General features: G+C 35.0%; 1 protein-coding gene across 3 annotated transcripts in view; it reads right to left on the bottom strand.

Annotated features, from left to right (window-relative positions):
- Positions 1 to 22,344, bottom strand: part of KIFAP3 (kinesin associated protein 3) — a 158,072-nt gene that overhangs the window by 40,130 nt on the left and 95,598 nt on the right. For all 3 annotated transcript variants that reach the window (XM_027086349.1, XM_027086351.1, XM_027086350.1), the window contains 2 exons: positions 16,086 to 16,184; positions 9,431 to 9,516 (listed from right to left, as the gene is read on the bottom strand). In XM_027086349.1, the coding sequence (XP_026942150.1) occupies positions 9,431 to 9,516; positions 16,086 to 16,184 (185 nt within the window). The remainder of the gene's footprint in view (positions 1 to 9,430; positions 9,517 to 16,085; positions 16,185 to 22,344) is intronic.

Genomic DNA, 22,344 nt, shown 5'->3' with positions numbered 1-22,344 from the left:
TATTTTAGCTTATGGATGTTGAAGATCTATTTATCAACCGTAGTGAATTAATAGGTTAGGACAGTGGTCCCAAGAATTTTAGATTTTAGAAAGGTTCAAAAGTAAATCTGTGGGACTTGGGACTTCCCTGGTGGTGCAGTGGTTAAGAATCCACCTGCCAGGGCTTCCCTGGTGGTGCAGTGGTTGAGAGTCCGCCTGCCGATGCAGGGCACACGGGTTCGTGCCCCGGTCCGGGAGGATCCCGCATGCTGCGGAGCGGCTGGGCCCGTGAGCCGTGGCTGCTGGGCCTGTGCGTCCGGAGCCTGTGCTCCGCAGCGGGAGAGGCCACAGCAGTGAGAGGCCCACGTAGCGCAAAAAAAAAAAAAAAAAAGAATCCATCTGCCAATGCAGAGGACATGGGTTCGAACCCTGGTCCAGGAAGATCCCACATGCCGTGGAGCAGCTAAGCCCGTGTGCCACAACTACTGAGCCTGTGCTCTAGAGCCCACGGGCCACAACTACTGAGCCTGAGTGCCACAACTGCTGAAGTCTGCATGCCTAGAGTCCGTGCTCTGCAACAAGAGAAGCCACTGCAATGAGAAGCCCACACACCTTAACGAAGAGTAGCCCCCGCTCACCGCAACCAGAGAAAGCCCGCGTGTAGCAATGAAGACCCAACGCAGCCAAAAATAAATAAATAAATAAATGAATATATTTATTTATTTATTATTTTTTGCGGTACGTGGGCCTCTCACTGTTGTGGCCTCTCCCGTTGTGGAGCACAGGCTCCGGACACGCAGGCTCAGCGGCCATGGCTCACGGGCCCAGGCGCTCCGCGGCATGTGGGATCTTCCCTGACCAGGGCACAAACCCATGTCCCCTGCATCGGCAGGCGGACTCTCAACCACTGCGTCACCAGGGAAACCCATAAATTAATTTTTTTAAAAAAGTAAATCTGTGGGACTGATATTAAATGTAAATCAACTTCCACCTACTATTATTGTTTTATAAAAGAAAGGCCATTTTAAGACTAAAAATGTGAGAAAGATGATCTCAAAATAAAGATATACCTTCCCAACACTAAAATACTTTAACTTTACATTTACAACTCCTCCCCAGTTCTGGTCTCTCTCTTCTCTTTCCTCTCTCACTTTCACACACACACACACACACACACACACACACACACACTTTTTTCTTTTCCCTCTCTTTTCCATTTTAGTGAAAACCAGTGAAAGCTTTATCATGCCCCAGTGGACCAGCATATTCTGGAATCCCTAGTCTCAGCTATCTTCTGTATCTATGCTCAGTGAGTATAGTTTAATAGCCCTGGCAAAGTCATACTTTCTTTGTGTCTCAGAGTCTGAATTTATAGACACTAATAATGTGGTATGGTATAATACAAAGAACATTGGATAAGGGCCAAGAGACCTGGGTTCTCCTTCTAGTTCTGATACTAACAGAAATATGCAACCTTCTAAAGGTATTTTAAAATCTGTTGGTCTCAGATTCTTCAATTGTAAAATGAAACAAATCTAAGATTTATTCAAGTTCTAAAATTCCTCAAATACAAATCTATAATTAATACCATTACCTCATAAAGCTGTTGAAATAACTATCCCCCAAAACTGCAGAATAATAGCAATATACAGAGGTCATCTTTTAAAAATTACATAGCAATTCTAAATGAATATTGTATCAAAATTTAATAAATTCAACATATATCAATTAAAAGCAATTCCCTCTAACCCCTCTCCCCCAAATCCCTACTTCCCTCTTATATCACTGCCCCCTCAGTATCAGAAAATAGATACGGGAATTCAGGGATGTCATAGCTCAAACACAGGCAAGAAATGTCATCAAAATTTATCAAGCTATTGTGGAAATACTCTAGGAATATAGTTGTTTTTTCTTCATTTTTGAAATGCTTCTTTTCACAAGGAGTACACCCTGATATCCTTGCTTTGGGACTCTAGTTTGTCTTGTATTTAAAGGTACACATGCTTTGTCTTTTATTTTCTTCTCAGCTCCTGACATTATGACCTTAAGCACTAGTTTTCATAAATTCTAAAGTGTCACGAAAGTATGGTTTGATTTTATATGGAATGTGCCATCCTTTCTGAAGTCCTATATCATTTTGTTTACTACTAAACCACTGAAACATTATGAAGCCTTAACCAGCTTATTATCAGAGCCTGTTCACTATCAGGAAAACTCTTTGTCACTGGCTTCCGTCACACCTTGTATCTGATTAACACACTACAGGGTAACACAGAGCTACATAGATCTGCTTTGTGTTCTAACGTAACTGATGGAAAACAGATTTTCCTTTCTCCTTTAACGTGGCTGCCCCCTAATTGAGAATGTAATATGGTTTATTTAATACAATTCTTCATACTAAATTAAAGCAGATCTAGAGTAATTTAGTTGCTCATTAAGATTAAGGTAGTAGCTGCTAAAAAGATGCCTTTTATAGCTTAGAAAATACTTCTCCCAATGATATGTATATATTATCTATATTTATCTAATACATAATTAAACACACATACATAATAGAGTTGTTGACTTTTATGCACATACTACCTGTTTCTCAATAGTACTGTCTCAAATGTTGCCCTTTAGTCTTGACTATGGCATTTTCTAACCAGACCTCAAAGTACAATTATCTCTTCAACCTCTGTTTAAAGCACTGAGGAGGCTCATCTGTGTAATATCATTTCAAATATCATGTCCACAGAGTAAAAGATATAACTAAATAAAATTTATTTAAGCAAGGAATCATGACTTTTCGTTCATACCATGCTTTTTTTTTTTAATCCAACTGCTGACAATTAAAAAAGCAATAAAGTAACATGCATAATACTGGTAGGGAATACACACACATGCATATATATATATATATATATATATATATATGCATGTAAATTCTAATAAACTAGAAAAATATCTTAAATTTCTGCCTTTCAGATTTATGCAATATAAAAATGAACTCCATAAGAGGGCTAACCACTAAAACCAACTGGGTTTATCTCACGAAGCCCAATTTGACTGTATGGAATTGAGAAATTAACATCAAACTTACAAATCTGAGAAATGAAAATTTGCCAAGACTGTAGAACAAGCAAGAACCAACTCCACCTGCTTTGGAAAGAACATTTTAGAAGTTTCTGTCAACAACTCACTTGAAAATCCCCGCTCTGTGCCCATAACCAACCTGCAAGCCAATTAAAAGTAAAAACCTTCTACCCATTTTACCAATCCCTACCCATTCATGGTTTTGAAATCCTGTCCTGAAATAACCTGAGTTTTAAGCTAACGCTAATCCTAACCCTATGAAACTTTCTCTATAACTTCCCTTTCAAGATATTATAAGACATTTTTACGGCTTCTCTGGTGGCGCAGTGGTTGAGAGTCCGCCTGCTGATGCAAGGGACACGGGTTCGTGCCCCGGTCCAGGAAGATCCCACATGCCGCGGAGCGGCTGGGCCCGTGAGTCATGGCCGCTGAGCCTGCGAGTCCGGAGCCTGTGCTCCGCGGCGGGAGAGGCCACAGCAGTGAGAGGCCCGCATACCACAAAAAAAAAAAAAAAAAAAAGATATTATAAGATATTTTTAAAAAGTTTTCTCCTTTGCTAGACGTTTATTATTAATAAATCCACCTTTTCTGTCTGACACAGGCTTCCCCTGGTAATTTTTGAGGGGACTATGACAGTTGATGTCTTAGAGGTTACATGTAAACCTACATTAGTTTATCTCACTTCAATATACCAGTCTTATTAAATATAATTGTGTCTATCCTAGAATGAAGATAGCACCTTGTTTTCGTAGTTTAAAATAATTCCAGATTATTTTAATACACACAATTTGCCAATGATCAAAATTAACAGTTAAAAGAGAAAAAGCTGCCATTCAAAATCTTAGTGACACAAACCTGTGTTAGTATCAAATCACATGTAGGCCTGTGGCTGGCTAGAAGGCAACAGACATCAGTATTTTACCAGAGAACCTAGGTACATTCCCTTCTCCATAAACATCCTGTAGATACAATGTGCAATGCATTAGTACAGAATATCTATTGACAGCCCATGTAGTAGTACTGCTCCTAAAAGGCCAGTTCATGTCTAGACGACAGTATCCTGGTGTCTAGATTGTAAACTTTTATATTCTAGAGACTTCGTGTTGTTTTTTATTCCCAGTGTCAACCTTAGTTGTCTGGAACACAGTATGTGCTTAATAAACATGTATTAAATGTTTGACAACCCAGTAATGTCAGGGGAGGAAATTGTTTACTAATTGGGGAGGAATTTGAGGTTCTCAAATACTTCATACAAAGCTGAGGAAGGACTGAGGGATAAAAATCTAATTGGGTTTTTAGAAGCTCTCTATGTATAGAGGGTTCTGATCTTCCCTTGATGATCTTCAAGTCTTGGAAGAGAAAAGGCAATGATCAATTGCTGTATAATTCCCTTGGAAGATGAGGAAGCTAGGCTCCTCTCTCCTGGCCTCCGTTCTCCTCTCTGCAGCTACCCCATTCCCTGCCTCCCAAAGCTACATGCAAAGCCTAGTCAGACAGGCAACAATTTGCTGATGAGGCAACAGAGACTGCATCACCAAACATGTAATCCTCTACAGTACAAAGAGTACTATGAACACATATCTGTTTCAATTCACCAATTGAGGGCCTGGGCCTAAATACATCAAACACTTCATCACTAATGTAACATTTCTATAATTTGGGGAAAGAATACTTTACTGCAGAGGGCATATTTCCCTAAGGTTTGCAAGGCATCTAATTTTTCTTGGTATTATTCCATGATGTTTGTTTTGAGTGCAAGAAGTTTGCTTTCTTAAAGATAAATTGCCTTAAGCTACAAATATTCCCACTCTTTCTGTATTTTTTTGATCATAGCCATGCCAAGAATACTCGGAAATCAAAATCTAGAGGTAAAAAAGAGTCTTAAGAGATCATCTACTTCCATTTTAGGCAGGTTTCTAACAAACTATTTTAGAAAGTTGGTTATTTAGCTGTTACTAATGTTAACTGGACAGACTTCACATTCTCCCTTGACAGCCTATTTCTAGTGTTTCATCATCTTTGCTGTGTCTAATCAAAGTTTCTCCTGTTTCAAATTAAGTCAATTTCCTCTTGTTTTACTCTTTAAAAAGATTTGGGACAAGCAAATAACACCCTGCGTCGTGATCAGTAATAGAGTCTGAGCTCAAAGAACTAAAGAATGGCAGCTACGTCCCAAGTGGACCTGAGAAGCTGTCTTTTTACTGATGCATTAAAATGCCCCACTCCTCAAATTTCTTCCAAATGAGGCCCAGCAAACCAGTATAACTTTGGTCTGAGGTTAGTCTGGTTTGGTCTGATAAATTGAGTCCAAATCCAAATTAGTCACCACAGATTCAGAACATGGGTAATTTAACACATGGGGCACTTCTACACTAGCAAAGGTAGCTTCCTATTTCTCTACACTGTCCCAATCAACACCTTTCAGTAAATTGACCTATTCTGTTAACTTCCCTGACATGAAGTCTTAAAGTGCCAAATTCAGCCATTTTTCAGGACAATCTTACAGTAAACTACAAATAGAAATATGTCTGGCCAAAATATATATATTCCAAATAACTTTCCAGAGTTTAAATCCAAACTGTGAACAGATTATCTTCCCATATCATTTTAAAAGTTGAACAGAAAATAACATAAATAATTAACTGTACTAAGGAAAGGAAACGTTGATCCAGATATTTAATCTACATATAAACTTCACAACTTGGTGTGAATTTTGGTTTAGTTTGAACAAAACATATTGAGGGACCATCATGTGGCAGATGCTCATATATATTTTCTCTAACTTCTTTAATCCTCAGAAGTGTCACTGTAAACTAAATCTTCAAAAAGTTAAATAAATTGCCTGAGATTATTCAGCAGGTGAGAGAACTAGAATCAGTTGTATTCTAAATGCAATACTCTATTGGATCAAGTTGCCACTTCATAGAGGCCAAAAGTTTAATCTAAGATCAGAATCCCTACTCAACTGACAAGGGAAGAAAAATGTTTTGGGAAGAAGCTGCCCCTGGTGTTGCAGTTTCCTATTACCAAGATAAAATTGAGCCAGGGCCTTGAATCCTACAAGGTGTATAATAGCAGAAAGGTAAAAAAACATTCTTCTAGCAGAACATGGGATGTTTCCAGAGTCTGGTGCCCACCTATCAGCTGTATTGGACTACTTCCTTCTCTTCTAAGAACCTCAGCTATGACTATGACTCAGTTGAGTAGCACAGCATAGGACTTCCAGATCACATGAATAATTCACATGTGAATATCTTTAAATATTCTCAGTTTAACAACTCTAGTATTTCTGAGTATCTTTTTAGACTTAAGTTTTACAAAGTATGAAATGAAACAATCTAAAATTACTTGGCACCACATCAAATACTTACTTTGTAAGTCCAGTGTAGAGAGGTATAGAGAGATTAGGTGAACTTTCAGATTACTTGTTCAAATTTGTTTTATACTAACTCACATGATCAGACAGCATCTTAGGGAACCAGACAGAGCTAGCTGACGTATCACCAGTTTCATTTTGCTGATTCTTCTTGGAAGTCCTCTTATTCACAAGGCTTTTTATGAATGTAATAATCTAAAATAATTTTCTTTGTGATTTTATATTTTAACTCTGACCAGGATTTATAAGTTCTTGCAAGGAGGGTAGGATCAACGAAGTAAAATGAAGACTAAAAATATTCATTGGATTTAGAAAAATGAAGGTCAAGGTGACTTTCGTAAGCACCACTTCAATGCAGTAATGGAGGCAGAAGCAAGAATTGGTAGAAAGGAGAAAGGGGAATGTAGAAAGGAGGATGGGAAAGTGAAGAAGTGAAGGAAGTAATATGTAGACATTTTTTTCAAAATGTTGATTCTAGAGAGAAAGAGAGAGCTAGGACAGAAGACACAGGGTGGAGATAACTCCTGATAACTCCTGTTTAAAATGAGAGGCTTGAGCCCAGAGCTTAGAAATAATTGGGAATGAAAACTTTATCTTATGACAAATAAATTCACATTTTACAATAAATATTTTTATAAGACTAAGCTGGCCTTTTGGAACTATCACTAGCCTGTATTCTAAACCAAACATACCTAATACATAAATCTAAACATATTTTTACCTTCCATCTACTTTTTCTCAAAAGAAGGTAATTTTAAAAGTATGATAAAAGTAATTCATAACAGACTGACATCTCTCTCTTTTCCTCATTGCTTAAGGTAAGATAATCAGATATAGAACTTTAAGAAGTTTCTTACTTTTATACTATATACTTTATATACAATGACATTACTGATCTAGAAAATAGTACATGAGTCATGATATTGTTCTTAAACCCTGTGATCAGTGGCTTATATGTATGAAACATCTTGGTGAAGCAATGATTTAATACATAAAGCTTCCCTATTTTAATTTAGATATCAAAGCTAAAATGTCAAGATTTAGTTTTAAGCCAATAATGGTTTAAAGATTTAGTTTTAAACCAGTAATGATATATTTTGTCAAATCCAAAAAAACGGATGAAATCAAATAAGATGAATTTCTAAAATAAAATGCATGAAATGGACCAGAAAGTACCTGGTGGTAATCTGACTTTGTAATGAAATCACTAGCAGAAATGTCAACTTAGAGGATTTCAAGGAAGGTGTTAATTGATTCTTTAAACTGCTATTCTGATCCTTTTAAAACACTTAAGTAAAACTTTGAAAAACTACTGTATAGGCTATATTCAAGAAATTTTTTACAGGATGAGCCAAAATAAACAGTGTAAATCCAGTCCAAAGAAGGAAGTAGGTTGTGCATGTGTGTATACCATAGGTGAGAAAAATATTCAAAGTAATCCAGCATCTAGCACATCCCAGGTACAAGGGTCAAGTCCAGGCAGAAGGACAGCACAATGTCTGAAAAAAAGTCTGCACAGTGAGCAAGTTTCTAATCCAGGGCTCAGATTATCCCTCTGATCGAATTCTTACAGTTACATATACTTTAAAAACTTCTAAAGTCATGAATAACATTAAAATTTGGGGGTATTTCATCATTCCAAAGCAACTTATAAAACAAATCTATGTCTACAACAAAAATTATCAAAGAATTGAAAAAATAGTTGATATAAGATTTATTAAAAAAATGTAATGGCCAAACTGCAAAGTTGACTGTGTTGAGTTTTGGCAAAACTGCTTCTCTGCAATAATTTTTCTGAAAAACAAGTGATTCTGACATGGCATTTAGACCAGACCTAAAACTCTGAATATGTATAAAACCTCTTTAAGTAAGGAGCCTATACTTAAAAGTTGAAAGCCAAAGGTCTTAATAACGTTTAAACAGTGAATTTAGTGGGCAGAAGACCTAAACAGGCATTTCTCCAAAGAAGACATACAGATAGTCAACAGGCCATAAAAAGATGCTCAACATCACTAATTATTAGAGAAATGCAAATCAAAACTACAATGAGGTACCACCTCACACCAGTCAGAATGGCCATCATTAAAGAGTCTACAAGTAACAAATGCTGGAGATGGTGTCGAGAAAAGGGAACCCTCCCACACTGTTGGTGGGAATGTAAGCTGGTGCAGCCACATGGGAAACAGTATGGAGGTTCCTCAAAAAACTAAAAATAGAGTTGCCATTATGATCAAGCCATCCCACTCCTGGGCATATAACTGGACAAAACTATAATTCAAAAAGATACATGCATCCCTATGTCCATAGCAGCACCATTCACAATAGCCAAGACATGGAAACAACCTAAATGTCCATTGACAGATGAATGGATAAAGAAGATGTGGTACATATATACAATGGAATACTACTCAGCCATAAAAAAGAATGTAATAATGTCCTTTGCAGCAACATGGGTGGACCCAGAGTTTATCATACTAAATGAGGTAGATCAGAAAAAGAAATACAAACACCATATGATATCACTTTTTTGTGGAATCTAAAATATGACACAAATGAACTTATCTACAAAACAGAAACAGACTCACATACATAGAGAATAGACTTGTGGTTGCCAAGGGGGTTAGAGAGGGATGGAGTGGGAGTTTGGGGTTAGCAGATGCAAACTAGTATACATGGAATGGATAAACAACAAGGTCCTACTGTATAGCACAGGGAACTATATTCAATATCCTGTGATAAACCATAATGAAAAAAATATTAAAAAGAATGTATGTATATGTACAACTGAATCACTTTGCTTACAGCAGAAATTAACACAACATTGTAAATCAACTATACTTCAATTAAAAAGTGAATTTAGTATCATTGCATCTTCTGAACTTTACCAAAATTCAAATTCAGTGCGTACATTGAATGCAAAGCTCTCAACAGGTGTACAATGTCTCTTTCGCCCACAAAATAAAGACTATTATACTTGGTGTAGGAAGAAAAATTACTTACCGCTATAATATCTAATGTATTATCGCAGACTTTTCGGATTTCATTATTTTTATCATGCATCAGATCTATGAGGTATGCTGGAGCCTCTAAATAAAAAGTGGTTAAAGAAACAAACTGTGTTTGAGATTGCAGCTATTCAATCATGTTAGAGAATCCTGCATTTCTCTAAATTCAAATGTTAATCTGAAATTTAACTTCAAATTTTAAAATAAAATCATTACTACAAGATGACCAAAAATATTTAATATTTCATTTATTTAAAAAACATGGATAATAGGGATAAGAAAGGGGGGGAAAAGAACTAGATAAAAATGGGTAAGGAAAACAGAGCCAGTAAATCTCAGAACATCCAAGGCCATATTTTTGAAACCATGAAACTTGTGAAAGTAACTAAAGAAGGAGCTCTATAGCTGCATAGTTGTGAAACTTTGATTGACCTGACCCTCCTAAAAGTTCAGAAAAATTAATTTCACACAAAAATTCACATACAAAAAATTTCGCACAACAACAGAAAAGAATCGTAGTCAAATCCCATATATGGGTATGGTTATTATAAGGAAGAGAAAACATAAGACATTTTCACATAAAAGCTGAAAGCTGCAACGCCAATATTTCAAAAAGAAATAAAAGAATTTAAGAAATCAATAGATATATATGAAAGAACAATATGAATCAGAATTAGAAAATTCAGAGAAACAATTCCAGAAATAACTAAAAATAAACATAAAAATCATTTCAAATATATAAAAACTAAGTTTATAGTAATGCAAGAGTAAATAAAAGCAACAGATAAAACTCTAAGTTAAACAGAAGGTAAAAAAGAAGAAAATTTGTAAAATTTTAAAAAATGAAAAGAAATTTAAAAGATTAGAAAATGACAGATACTAAAGATAGGCAAAGAAGATCCAACATAATATTGATAGATATTCTAAAGAAGACAACCAAAGCAACAGAACAAATACTATAAACTACAACTCAAGAAAATTTGCCTAAAATTAAAAAAAAAAAGACAAAACTATATACTGAAAGACTATATTTGCATACTTGGAAAAATCAAGCAAGGATGATGAACACCAAGTCAAATTCTAATAAAACTACTTGGCTTTAAAAAAACCCAGAAACATACTTTGGTCTTCCTGGCAAAAAGATCGAGTCACTTATAAGGGAAAAAAAGAGTAAATTGTCATCAGACTTTATGACAGATAATTTAGTAGACTACAGACTTCTCATTGGCAGCAATTGAAGGTGGAAAAATACCTTCAAATTGCTGAGGAAAATAACTGGAAATCTAGAATTCCATATTCTGCTAAATTATTATTAAAGAGGACAAACGAGTTATTTTCAGATACAGATATATTTATTATTCATAGATGTTCACTAAGCAGTATAAGAGAATGTAATCAATTATGAAAGAAAATCAATGCAGAAAAATAGAGGAAATGAATTCAAGAAAAAACAGTAAATGAGGAAACATACTATATTATTTAACATAGTATAAATCCTAAATAAGCACTGGTTTTTAAAAAGGGATAATCAAAATAATAATTTTAAAATGTTATAAAAATTTTATGTTCTAAAAATGAGGTGAAATTACAATACTAGAGAGCAACTAATAACATGGACGATGGAAGTGGAGACATTAGACTTACAAGTAGAAGAACAGATATATTCATTTAGAACTTGGTGAGAATGCACGTTGAACTTTAAGACTAACACAAAAGAAAATGGAATAGGGATAAATAATGGAAATAAATAAAAAATGGAATGTATAAATAACAAGTAAGGGAAAAGGGAAGAATAAAGAAAACTCAAATCAATAAAGAAACCTCAATGGATCTGAAAGAGGCAGTGAAGAAAGAAAGCTATAATCTCCAATACTTAAAGTTGTTCTTGGTTAAAACTATTTGAAACAAAGGCCACAAGTTTCTGACAAGAAACTCTAGCACATATGTACAAGCAAATGACATTTTTTGAGGCAATGATTATAATGCCAAAAAAATTTTATCAAGTTTCATAGCAAGTGGCAAAGACAGAGGTTAACCCAGATCTTCTATTCATCAGTGCTACTTACTATTTTGGGGGGGAATAAAAGGGATATATTTAAAATGTAAAAAAATATACAGAAAAATATATCTGTGTACACTCAAATTCATTTTTAGAAAAATCTGTAAAGAATATGGTGTTTATTGCCTCTTTTCTCTACTGTAATATAAGTTCCATTAGGGTAGGGACTTGGTCTATTTTGTTCACTATGGTATCCCCAGCTCTGAGAATATAACAGGTGCTCAATAAACTTTTATTTAATAAATAAATAAATAAATAAATAAGACCTACTCTACATACTACCCGTGGATTTTGTGAGGATAAGATGAAAATAAAATTCTTAGGAAACTTCGGAATTCTCGGGGAATCTAAAAGGATCTAGTCTAATTTGGTTTATTTTTCATGCTGAAACTGTTGGGATTATATGAAAATTAATTATTATTATAGCACTGGTTCTCAATTCCTATGAGTTGTGCTGAGAGCCATTTTTAATATTTCAAACATCTTAATATAACTCATATATTTACCTAAAATAAGTCTACACCAACCATTTCAAAATGTCAAGTTTCTTTCATTCCATTAAAAATTTTATCAAATAATGTTGATCAGATTTTCTAACTTAAAAAATTGGAGGGCTTCTCTGGTGGCGCAGTGGTTGAGAGTCCGCCTGCCGATGCAGGGGACACGGGTTCGTGCCCCCGTCCGGGAGGATCCCACATGCCGCAGAGAGGCTGGGCCCGTGAGCCATGGCCGCTGAGTCTGCGCGTCTGGAGCCTGTGCTCCGCAACGGGAGAGGCCACGGTGGTGAGAGGCCCGTGTACCGCAAAAAAAAAAAAAAAAAAGATAAGATGAAAATAAAATTCTTAGGAAACTCTTAGGAATTCTCAGGGGGAATCTAAAAGGATCTAGTCTAATTTGGGTTGTTTTATTTTTCATGTTGAAACTGTTAGGATTATATGAAAATTAATTATTATTATAGCACTGGTTCTCAATTCCTATGAGTTGTGCTGAGAGCCATTTTTATTATTTCAAACATCTTAATATAAATCATATATTTACCTAAAATAAGTCTACACCAACCATTTCAAAATGTCAAGTTTCTTTCATTCCATTAAAAATTTTATCAAATAATGTTGATCAGATTTTCTAACTTAAAAAATTGGAAAAAGCAATGATTTCCTGACTAATAAATTTTATTTAAAATATTTAAGGGCTTCCCTGGTGGCTCAGTGGTTAAGAATCTTCCTGTCGATGCAGGGGACACGGCTTCGAGCCCTGGTCCGGGAAGATCCCACATGCCGTGGAGCAACTAAGCCCGTGCGCCACAACTACTGAGCCTGTGCTCTGGAGCCTGTGAGCCACAACTGCTGAGCCCACGTGCCACAACTACTGAAGCCCACGTGCCACGAGCCTGTGCTTCACAACAAGAGAGGCCACCGGAATGAGAAGCCTGCGCACTGCAATGAAGAGTAGCCCTCGCTTGCCGCAACTAGAGAAAGCGGCATGCAGCAACAAAGACCCAACGCAGCCAAAAATAAATAATACAATAAATAAATAAATTTATAAAATATTTAAGTATATTGGTGTCATAGAGAAAAATCACAGTAAAATGCTTAAAATTATGGTGAAATGTTTAAATAATAATTTTAAACTATGTTACAAAATATGAGACATACTCAAATATCATTGACATCAACAAAAATCCTGTTTTTTGAAAACCAAAATATTGCGCTGAAGCCCTTCAGCAATCTTTATCCAATCTTAAGACGTGGACTAAAGCATCAGATCTAATATTCCTTGATGCTTTTGTAAAAATTTAGTTCAGCAGATCTTTTATCTCCCACTCCCACCATTATCAACATGTTATATTCTTCAGAATAACTATTTAAGAAGTATTGACTTTAGATTCAATGGCTTAACAAAAATCGCACTTGGGAGAAAATGAAAAGAAAGTTACACTGAGAAGAAAAAATCAAATACAAGTAGCCTTAATAGTGTGAGCTTTGGTAATAAGGTAGTGAGAGTACATTTAAAACAGACAGACCAGAACAGAGGTAACACTTATTCACTGTGTGTCAGGCACTTGGTACGTACTTTAAACGCTTCATTCTTCTTTAGTCCTAAGGAAGAAACACTATGAGATGACACATAAACAAGGGGCTGTCTTCCAAAGAAGTTACCTAGAAAAAGCTATACTTTCACTTTAATGTTTTCTAATATGTGTTTCTTACAGTGACTTCTGCGGTTATATAAATCTTCTCTACATAAAATATTCTTTTAGAGATTCTCAACCCAGAAAAGCATATTAAAGGCTCCAAGAAGACCCTGCAGCAATAATATCTGTTTAACTTTAACTCAGTGTTTCCCACTCATTTATCACAGAACCTTTTTTCATTAAGCAACTATTAATTCTAAAGGAACACATTCCATGGAACACAGCTGAAAAGTTATTCCAACAATGTTAACATTGCTCAAAAGTGTATTTCGAATTTATCTTTCTGGGAGAGTTAGTTTATAAGCCACATTTTAAAAATATTTATTACTTTATGATAAAAAGAGTTCTCTCTAGTGATGCTGTTACAGCAAAGTAGTATTTGCATTTTGACAGCCCTTAGGAAAATGAACATTTCTCAATTAAACTTGCTTTAATCAGACTTGACTCTTGGAGACCTTATATGGTTCCAGAAATTCAACTTGTCCTCAAAAGCAAGGCAATGTTAATACTTAAAGCATGTGTTATTGGCTCTGAACACCAGAGGAGCCTCAAAATGTTTTGAGCAATAGCCTAGTGTATAAAAATGTATCCCAATTAAATTTTAAATTTTGAAAGAGCATTAACCATTTAGACTCATGAATTCATTGACTAAACAAGTTCTAACCATATGGCAGGTACTATGTTAAGTTTTGGGTATGGATAAAAGGAAGACAAAGCCAGTCCTTGAGCTAGAGGAGCTCAAAATCTTTTGGTAGAGACAGGCATATAAATACGTAATTTAAAGTACTTTATTAGAGGTGAAAAATAAAGAAATTACTCCCAATGGTAAGAAGGTAGGCACAGGATTAGAAAGGCTTAACTGAGAAGACGGCTTATAAACGTATCTTTGATGAGTTGGAGACTGTCAGGTTAAAAAAAAGGAGAAAAATGCATCTGAGTTTGACAAGGCATACGAAGAGGGAATAAGTTATGACAGTGAGGGTAATGTCTGATAAATGATGAGAAATTTGGTATGCTAAGAGAAACTGTGTATTTTAACCTTATGCTTAAGGGGAAACTTTGGAAAAATAGGTTAAGGTCAGGTTATGAAGAGCTATATGCAAAAAACAATTTAGATTTTTCATATGGGTAATGAACGATTTTATGCAGTATTTGAAAGCAGTTTTTTTTTTTTTTTGTACACAAATGAGCAGACCACCACAATTGAAAAAAAACAAAAATCACAAAGATTCAGCTTAGATACCACATCCACTGCTAGCCTTTCATGACATTCCCAGACTTGGTTTATATATATCCTCTCCTGTGCCTGATGTACATACCTTTATGACATTGATTATACTGGATTTTAATTTTATATTGATTTACTTATCTAGCCTTCCAATTAGACTATAAACTCCTTGAGTACAGGGACTGACACTTCTATATGTCTAGCACTTAAAACAGTACCTGTTAGATGGTCAGAACTTGATAAATGTTTGCAGAATAAATGAATGATTAATTATGTGTAGTAAAAGAGACAGCAGACACAACATTTTCAACTAAGGGACTGGATGGATGACACTTATTATCGACCATGAATACAGAAGGTAGACTTTTTGAGAGGTAGATGTTAGCAATATTGAATACCCTTTTGGATGCAATAGTGATAAAATACCAATTTCTGAGTACCTCTCTGTGTTGGGAACTATTATAGATGATTTAAATCCACTAGTACTGACAGCTATCCTATAGGAGGTCTTTTTATTTTAATAATAGGAGGTCTTTTTATTTTAATAATATTATGGCCATTTTATAGATGTAAGATGCTCAAGGAGATTAAGTAACTTATCCAATGTCCTGTAGCTAGTAAGTGCATTTAAAATTAGGGCTATTTAATTATATTATATTATTTAATTATAATGCTTTATAGGCCATACTATGCCCCCTTAGGTAGGTGGAAGACATCCAGGTGGCAGTTAGCAACAAATGCCTGGGACCCAAGAAAGAGGTTTCGAAGATATCAAATACTTATTAGCATATAAGTAGCATAGGAGCTGAAGTCATGGGAACAGTAGATGTGTTTTCCCATGTATAGTGAATAAGGTAAGATTAAAAGAGGACTAAGGATAGTCCTAGGAACCTGTGACATTTAAGTTATGTTAATAGAGAAGGAAGTTATGAGATATTTGTTAGGTTTTTTAGGAAACCTGACAAGTTAATAAAATTGTTCTCCAATGTACCTTACATATAATACTGATTTGGGGTAAATAGCTTCTATGAATAATAGCGTGCCTCTAAATTTATTTCAAAACTTGATATTTTCTACAATATTTGAATACTTGCAAGAAAAAATACCTAAAAATGCATCTTTTCTTAATATGTGAAGTGTCATTATCTATGGTAAACATTGAAGGATACGTGTTTCCTTGATTATGACATCTCTTGTGGCTTGGTGGAAAACCATTTGGTAGAAGACATAAATTATCTGACACACAAATTCATCATCTTCTTGTTGAGCTGAAAAGAAACAGAAAACTTCAAATAAAAGAATACTATATTATATACAAAATTGAAAAACATTGAGGGGAAAAATGAAGAATGAGAAAAACTAACGGTGACAAGGAGACAGGTAAAGGACAATTAGTTTATATTATTTATAATATACGGGTGGGGTTGTATCATTTACGTCTTAGGTGTTTTTTCTAAATTACATGATGGTGATCAGTCAAAAAATTTCATAATAATATATTTTCAGAAGTTTTAGTTAATTTGGTTGTGGTTAAACTAAATAGGTTAATTTACTTTGAAATATAAAAATAAAAAATAAGAGTTTAAAGAGAGAAATTATATCATCTCTGGGTCCAAACCACACTACTTGAGACTGTTCATCTCAAAAGGTTGTATTTAGGAGGAACTGAGAAACAAGACATGTTTAAGGGAATAGTAATGGTGCTTTTCTGTAATTTTTGCTATTTTTTGCCACCAAGTATAAAGAAATTGATTAAATTAACTTCTAAGTCCCCAGTGTGACATGGCAACACTTACCAGCACTGTGGGAACTTCTTTTTTATTTTGGTGCCTCATAAAAAAATTCTTCAAATAATTCTAATTTGTAACATATACCTGGTTTTATTTTGTCTCTATAATGTTGACCTCACATGAGAAAAATGGTTCTTAAAAAATCACGTCTTCTAAGTTTTTGGTAGAAATTAGACTGTTATAAACAGGTTTTTTCTTTGTTGAATAATGTTAACAAAATTAAACTTTACTTATTGGTATGAAGTAATAAAGTAATTTTAGTTCCAATCAATTATACTAGTAAAAAGGAATGTTACATAATCATACAAACTAATTAAGAAATGTTTATTATCATGAAAAGAAGACTTTAACAGGATAGTGGATGACCACTGATTAATACATGTAATGGCAAAAGCAAATACTTATAGAAATCCAATTTTTAGATACTGGTTATGAAATTTGATTTACTAATAGTCCGCTAACAACTCTTGGCAACAGATCAGTGCTATCTGTTAGACAAAGATTTACAGGTCAACAGAGCATCCAACTAGCTGTGTGGAATAAATTGTGGTCCTCTCAAAGTCCAACTGTTCCAAATAATTTTCCTCACTAACTTGCCAAAGTACCAGTCTCTTAGACTACTTGGGTTAAAATTTTATTAATTTCTCTCTTGGTATATAGTGTTCCCCCACTTAACCCCAAGGGTTTTAATCTTGAAAATCCATATATTTCATAAAAACAGTAGTATACAGCCTCTGCCTGTGATAACCACATGTCAGAGAACATCAAAATACAGTAAAACACTGAGCTGGCTCTGTTATTAACTCTCAGTCATAATCAAAATGGACAGCAATTCAAGGACCCAGATTATTTTGTTTCAACTTTCTCCAGCTCACCACAAAATCCTCATTCTCATTCTGCCAACTACATTATCTTTACTTTCACCTTCCAACTACCTGGTCTTTTAATTATTTCTAATCTGAAAACTCCTGGCTGTGTGAAGGGTGCACCAAAACAAATACATATACACTATTTGTAGACATACTTCAAATATGGAGGCACTATCTCTAGATGACCATGAAAATGCATTATGTAAAAGAATTTACAATTCAAACTTTTAAAGATTTAGAAGAGAAAAATGGGCAAAAGACTTAAATAGGCACTTCACTTTATTAGCCATATCCAATAACCAATAAATACAAATAGGTACTCAATTTCATTAATTATTAGGGAGATGCAAATTAAAACCACAATGAGATACCACTATGAAGGCTATAATTAAAGAGGCTGTACGCCAAAATATGTTGGTGATGTAGAATAACTGGAACTTTTGTACATTACTGGTGGGACTGAAAATTGGCACAACTACTTTGGAAAACAAAGTAGTTGGCATTATTTCTAAAGCCAAATATATGTGTACTCTGTTCTGCTCCTAAGTATGTGTCTAACAGAAATGAGTAAATATGTTCACTAATTGAAATGCTTAAGAATGCTCATAGGAGCATTACTTATAATAATAGCCCATCAATTACAGGAAAAAACTGTAAAAAACACAAATACATGGAGGCTAAACAGCACACTACTAAATAACCAAGAGATCACTGAAGAAATCAAAGAAGAAATAAAAGAATACATAGAAACAGTGACAATGAAAACACGACGACCCAAAGCCTATGGGATGTAGCAAAAGCAGTTCTAAGATGGAAGTTTATAGCAATTTAATCTCACCTCAAGAAACAAGGAAAATCTCAAATAAACAATCTAACCTTACACCTAAAGCAACTAGAGAAAGAAGAACAAAGAAAAACCAAAGTCAGTAGAAGGAAAGAAATTATAAAGATCAGAGAAGAAATAAATGAAATAGAAATGAAGAAAACAAGACCAAAGATTAATAAAACTATAAGTTGGTTCTTTGAGAAGATAAACAAAATTGATAAACCTTTAGCCAGACTCATCAAGAAAAAAAGAGAGAGGATACAAATCAGTAAAATTAGAAATGAAAAAAGCAGAACTCACAACTGACACCACAGAAATACAAAGGATTATATGAGACTATTACAAACAACTCTATGCCAATAAAATGGACAACCACAAAGAAATAGACAAATTCTTGGAAAGGTACAATTTTCCAGGACTGAACCAGGAAGAATTAGAAAATATAACCAGACTTATCACAAGTAATGAAATTGAAACTATAATTAAAAATCTTCCAACAAACAAAGGTCCAGGACAAGATGGCTTCATAGGCGAATTCTACCAAACATTTAGAGAAGAGCTAACACCAATCCTTCTCAAACTCTTCCAAAAAATTGCAGAGGGAGGAACACTCCCAAATTCATTCAACGAAGCCACCACCACCCAGATACCAAAACCAGACAAAGATATCACACAAAAAAAGAAAATTACAGACTAATATCACTGATGAACATAGATGCAAAAATCCTCAACAAAACACTAGCAAACAGAACCCAACAACACATTAAAAGGTTCATACACCATGATCAAGTGGGATTTATCCCAGGGCTGCAAGGATTCTTCAATATATGCAAATCAATCAATGTGATACACCATATTAACAAATTAACGAATAAAACCATATGATCATGTCAATAGATGCAGAAAAAGCTTTTGACAAAATTCAACACCCATTTATGATAAATACTCTCCAGAAAAAGGGCACAGAAGGAACCTACCTCAACAAAATAAAGGACATATATGACAAACCCACAGCAAACATCATACTCAATGGTGAAAAACTGAAACCGTTCCCACTAAGATCAGGAACAAGACAAGGATGTCGACTCTTGCCACTCGTATTCAACATAGTTTTGGAAGTCCTAGCCACGGTAATCAGAGAAGAAAAAGAAATAAAAGGAACACAAATTGGGAAAGAAGAAGTAAAACTGTCACTGTTTGCTGATGACATGATACTATACATAGAAAATCCTCACGATGCCACCAGAAAACTGCTAGAACTAATCAATGAATTTGGTAAGGTTGCAGGATAAAAAATTAATGCACAGAAATCTCTGGCATTCCTATACACTAACAATGAAAAATCAAGGAATGAGAAATCAAGGAAACAATCCCATTTACCATCACAACAAAAAGAATAAAATGCCTAGGAATAAATCTACTTAAGGAGGCAAAAGACTTGTACTTAGAAAACTATAAAACACTGATGAAAGAAATCAAACATGACATAAACAGATGGAGAAATATACCATGTTCTTGGATGGGAAGAATCAACATTGTGAAAATGACTATACCACCCAAAGCAATCTACAGATTCAATGCAATCCCTATCAAACTACCAATGCCATTCTTCACAGAATTAGAACAAAACATTTTACAATTTGTATGGAAACACAAAAGACCCCAAATAGCCAGAGCAATCTTGAGAAAGAAAAATGGAGCTGGAGGAATCAGGCTGACTTCAAATTATACTACAAAGCCATAGTAATCAAGACAGTATGGTACTGGCACAAAAACAGAAATATAGATCAAGGTACGGATAGAGAACCCAGAGATAAACCCATGCACATATGGTCACCTAATCTATGACAAAGGAGGCAAGAACATAAAATGGAAAGACAGCCTCTTCAATAAGTGGTGCTGGGAAAACTGGACAACTACATGCAAAAGAATGAATTTAGAACACTATCTAACACCACACAAAAATAAATTCCAAATGGATTAAAGACCTAAATGTAAGACCAGACACTATAAAACTCTTAGAGGAAAACATAGGAAAAACACTCTTTGACATAAACCACAGCAAGATGGTTTTTGACTCACTTCCTAGAGTAATGAAAATAAAAACAAAAATAAATATATGGGACCTAATTAACCTTACAAGCTTTTGCACAGCAAAGGAAACCATAAACAAGATGAAAAGACAACCTTCAGAATGGGAGAAAATAGTTGCAGATGAAGCAACGGCAAAGGATTAATCTCCAAAATATAGAAACAGCTCATGGAGCTCAATATCAAAAAAACAAACAACCCAATTAAAAAATGGGTGGAAGACCTAAACAGACATTTCTCCAAAGAAGACATACAGAAGGCCAAGAGGAACATGAAAAGATGCTCAACATCACTAATTATTAGAAGAATGAAAAGCAAAACTACAATGAGGTATCACCTCACACCAGTCAGAATGTCCATCATCCAAAAATCTACAAACAATAAATTCTGGAGAGGGTGCAGAGAAAAGGGAACCGTTTTGCACTGTTGGTGGGAATGTAAATTGATACAGCCACTATGGAGAACAGTATGGAGGTTCCTTAAAAAACTAAAAATACAACTACCATATGACCCAGCAATCCCACTACTGGGCATATACCCTGAGAAAACCATAATTCAAAAGGACACGTGTACCCCAATGTTCACTACAACACTGTTTACAATAGCCAGGACATGGAAACAACCTAAGTGTCCACTGACAGATGAATGGATAAAGAAGATGTGGTACCTATATACAATGGAATATTACTCAGCCATAAAAAGGAAAGGAATTGGGTCATTTGTAGAGACGTGGATGGACCTAGAGTCTGTCATACGAGTGAAGTAAGCCAGAAAGAGAAAAACAAATATCGTATATTAATACGTATATGTGGAAACTAGAAAAATGGTACAGATGAACCTATTTGTAGGGCAGGAATAGAGACATAGACGTAGAGAACGGACATATGGACGTGGGGGGAAGGGGAGGGTGGGATGAATTGGGTGATTAGGTTTGACATAAATACACTACCATGGGTAAAACAGATAGCTAGTAGGAACCTGCTGTATAGCACAGGGAGCTCAGCCTGGTGCTCTGTGATGACCTAGATGTGGGGGAAGCAGGGGAGGAAGGTCCAAGAGGGAGGGGATACAGGTATACATAGAGCTGATTCACTTCATTGTACGGCAGAAACTAACACAACATTGTAAATCAAATTTACTCCAATAAAAAATAAATAAATAGATTAGAAAAGAAAACAAACAAAAATAACCACCCTACTATCAATAAATAGTAGAAAGGGAAAATAGTGGTATATTTATTTATACAGCAATAAAAAGAAACATAGTTCTGTACAAAACATACACAAACCTCACATTCATAGGGGAAAAGAAACAAGACTCTATTTCTAAAAAGCTGAAAACCAAAGCAGAATTCATCTGTGGGTGATAAAAAGAAAAATGGAAACCACTCTGGTGAAGGTGGTAATGACTGGGAGGTGGCAGGAGAGGGACTTCTAGGGTGCTGGTAATGTTTCATTTCCTTATATGAGTGGGAATAACATGAGAGCTCTCATTTTGAAAATTCATTGTGCTATACATACTCACAACTTGTGTATTTTTCATTATGTATTATACCTGGTACAGGGAAGACTGAGATTAGAGGGTCTTTTTAAGCTTTCCATATTAGTATTTTTAACTTCTATACTAATTAGCTACTTTTAATGTATATCTGCTATGAGCAAATTGCATCCCTCCAAAAATTCATATGCTGAAGCCCTAATCCCAAATGTGACTATATTCAGAGATAGGGCCATAAGGAAATAAGTAAGGTTAAATGAGGTCATAAGGGTGGAGTCCTGATCCCATAAGATTAGTAACCTTATAAGAAGGGATATCCAAGCACTTGTGTGTGCTCGTGCTTTCTCTCTCTCCC

Source organism: Aethalodelphis obliquidens, unplaced genomic scaffold, assembly GCF_003676395.1.
Source record: "Aethalodelphis obliquidens isolate GAN/ISIS:26980383/991018 unplaced genomic scaffold, ASM367639v1 scaffold55, whole genome shotgun sequence".
Classification (NCBI taxonomy): domain Eukaryota; kingdom Metazoa; phylum Chordata; class Mammalia; order Artiodactyla; family Delphinidae; genus Aethalodelphis; species Aethalodelphis obliquidens.
The sequence above is the reverse complement of the archived record's forward strand: the minus strand, read 5'-3'. Positions and strand labels throughout refer to the sequence as shown.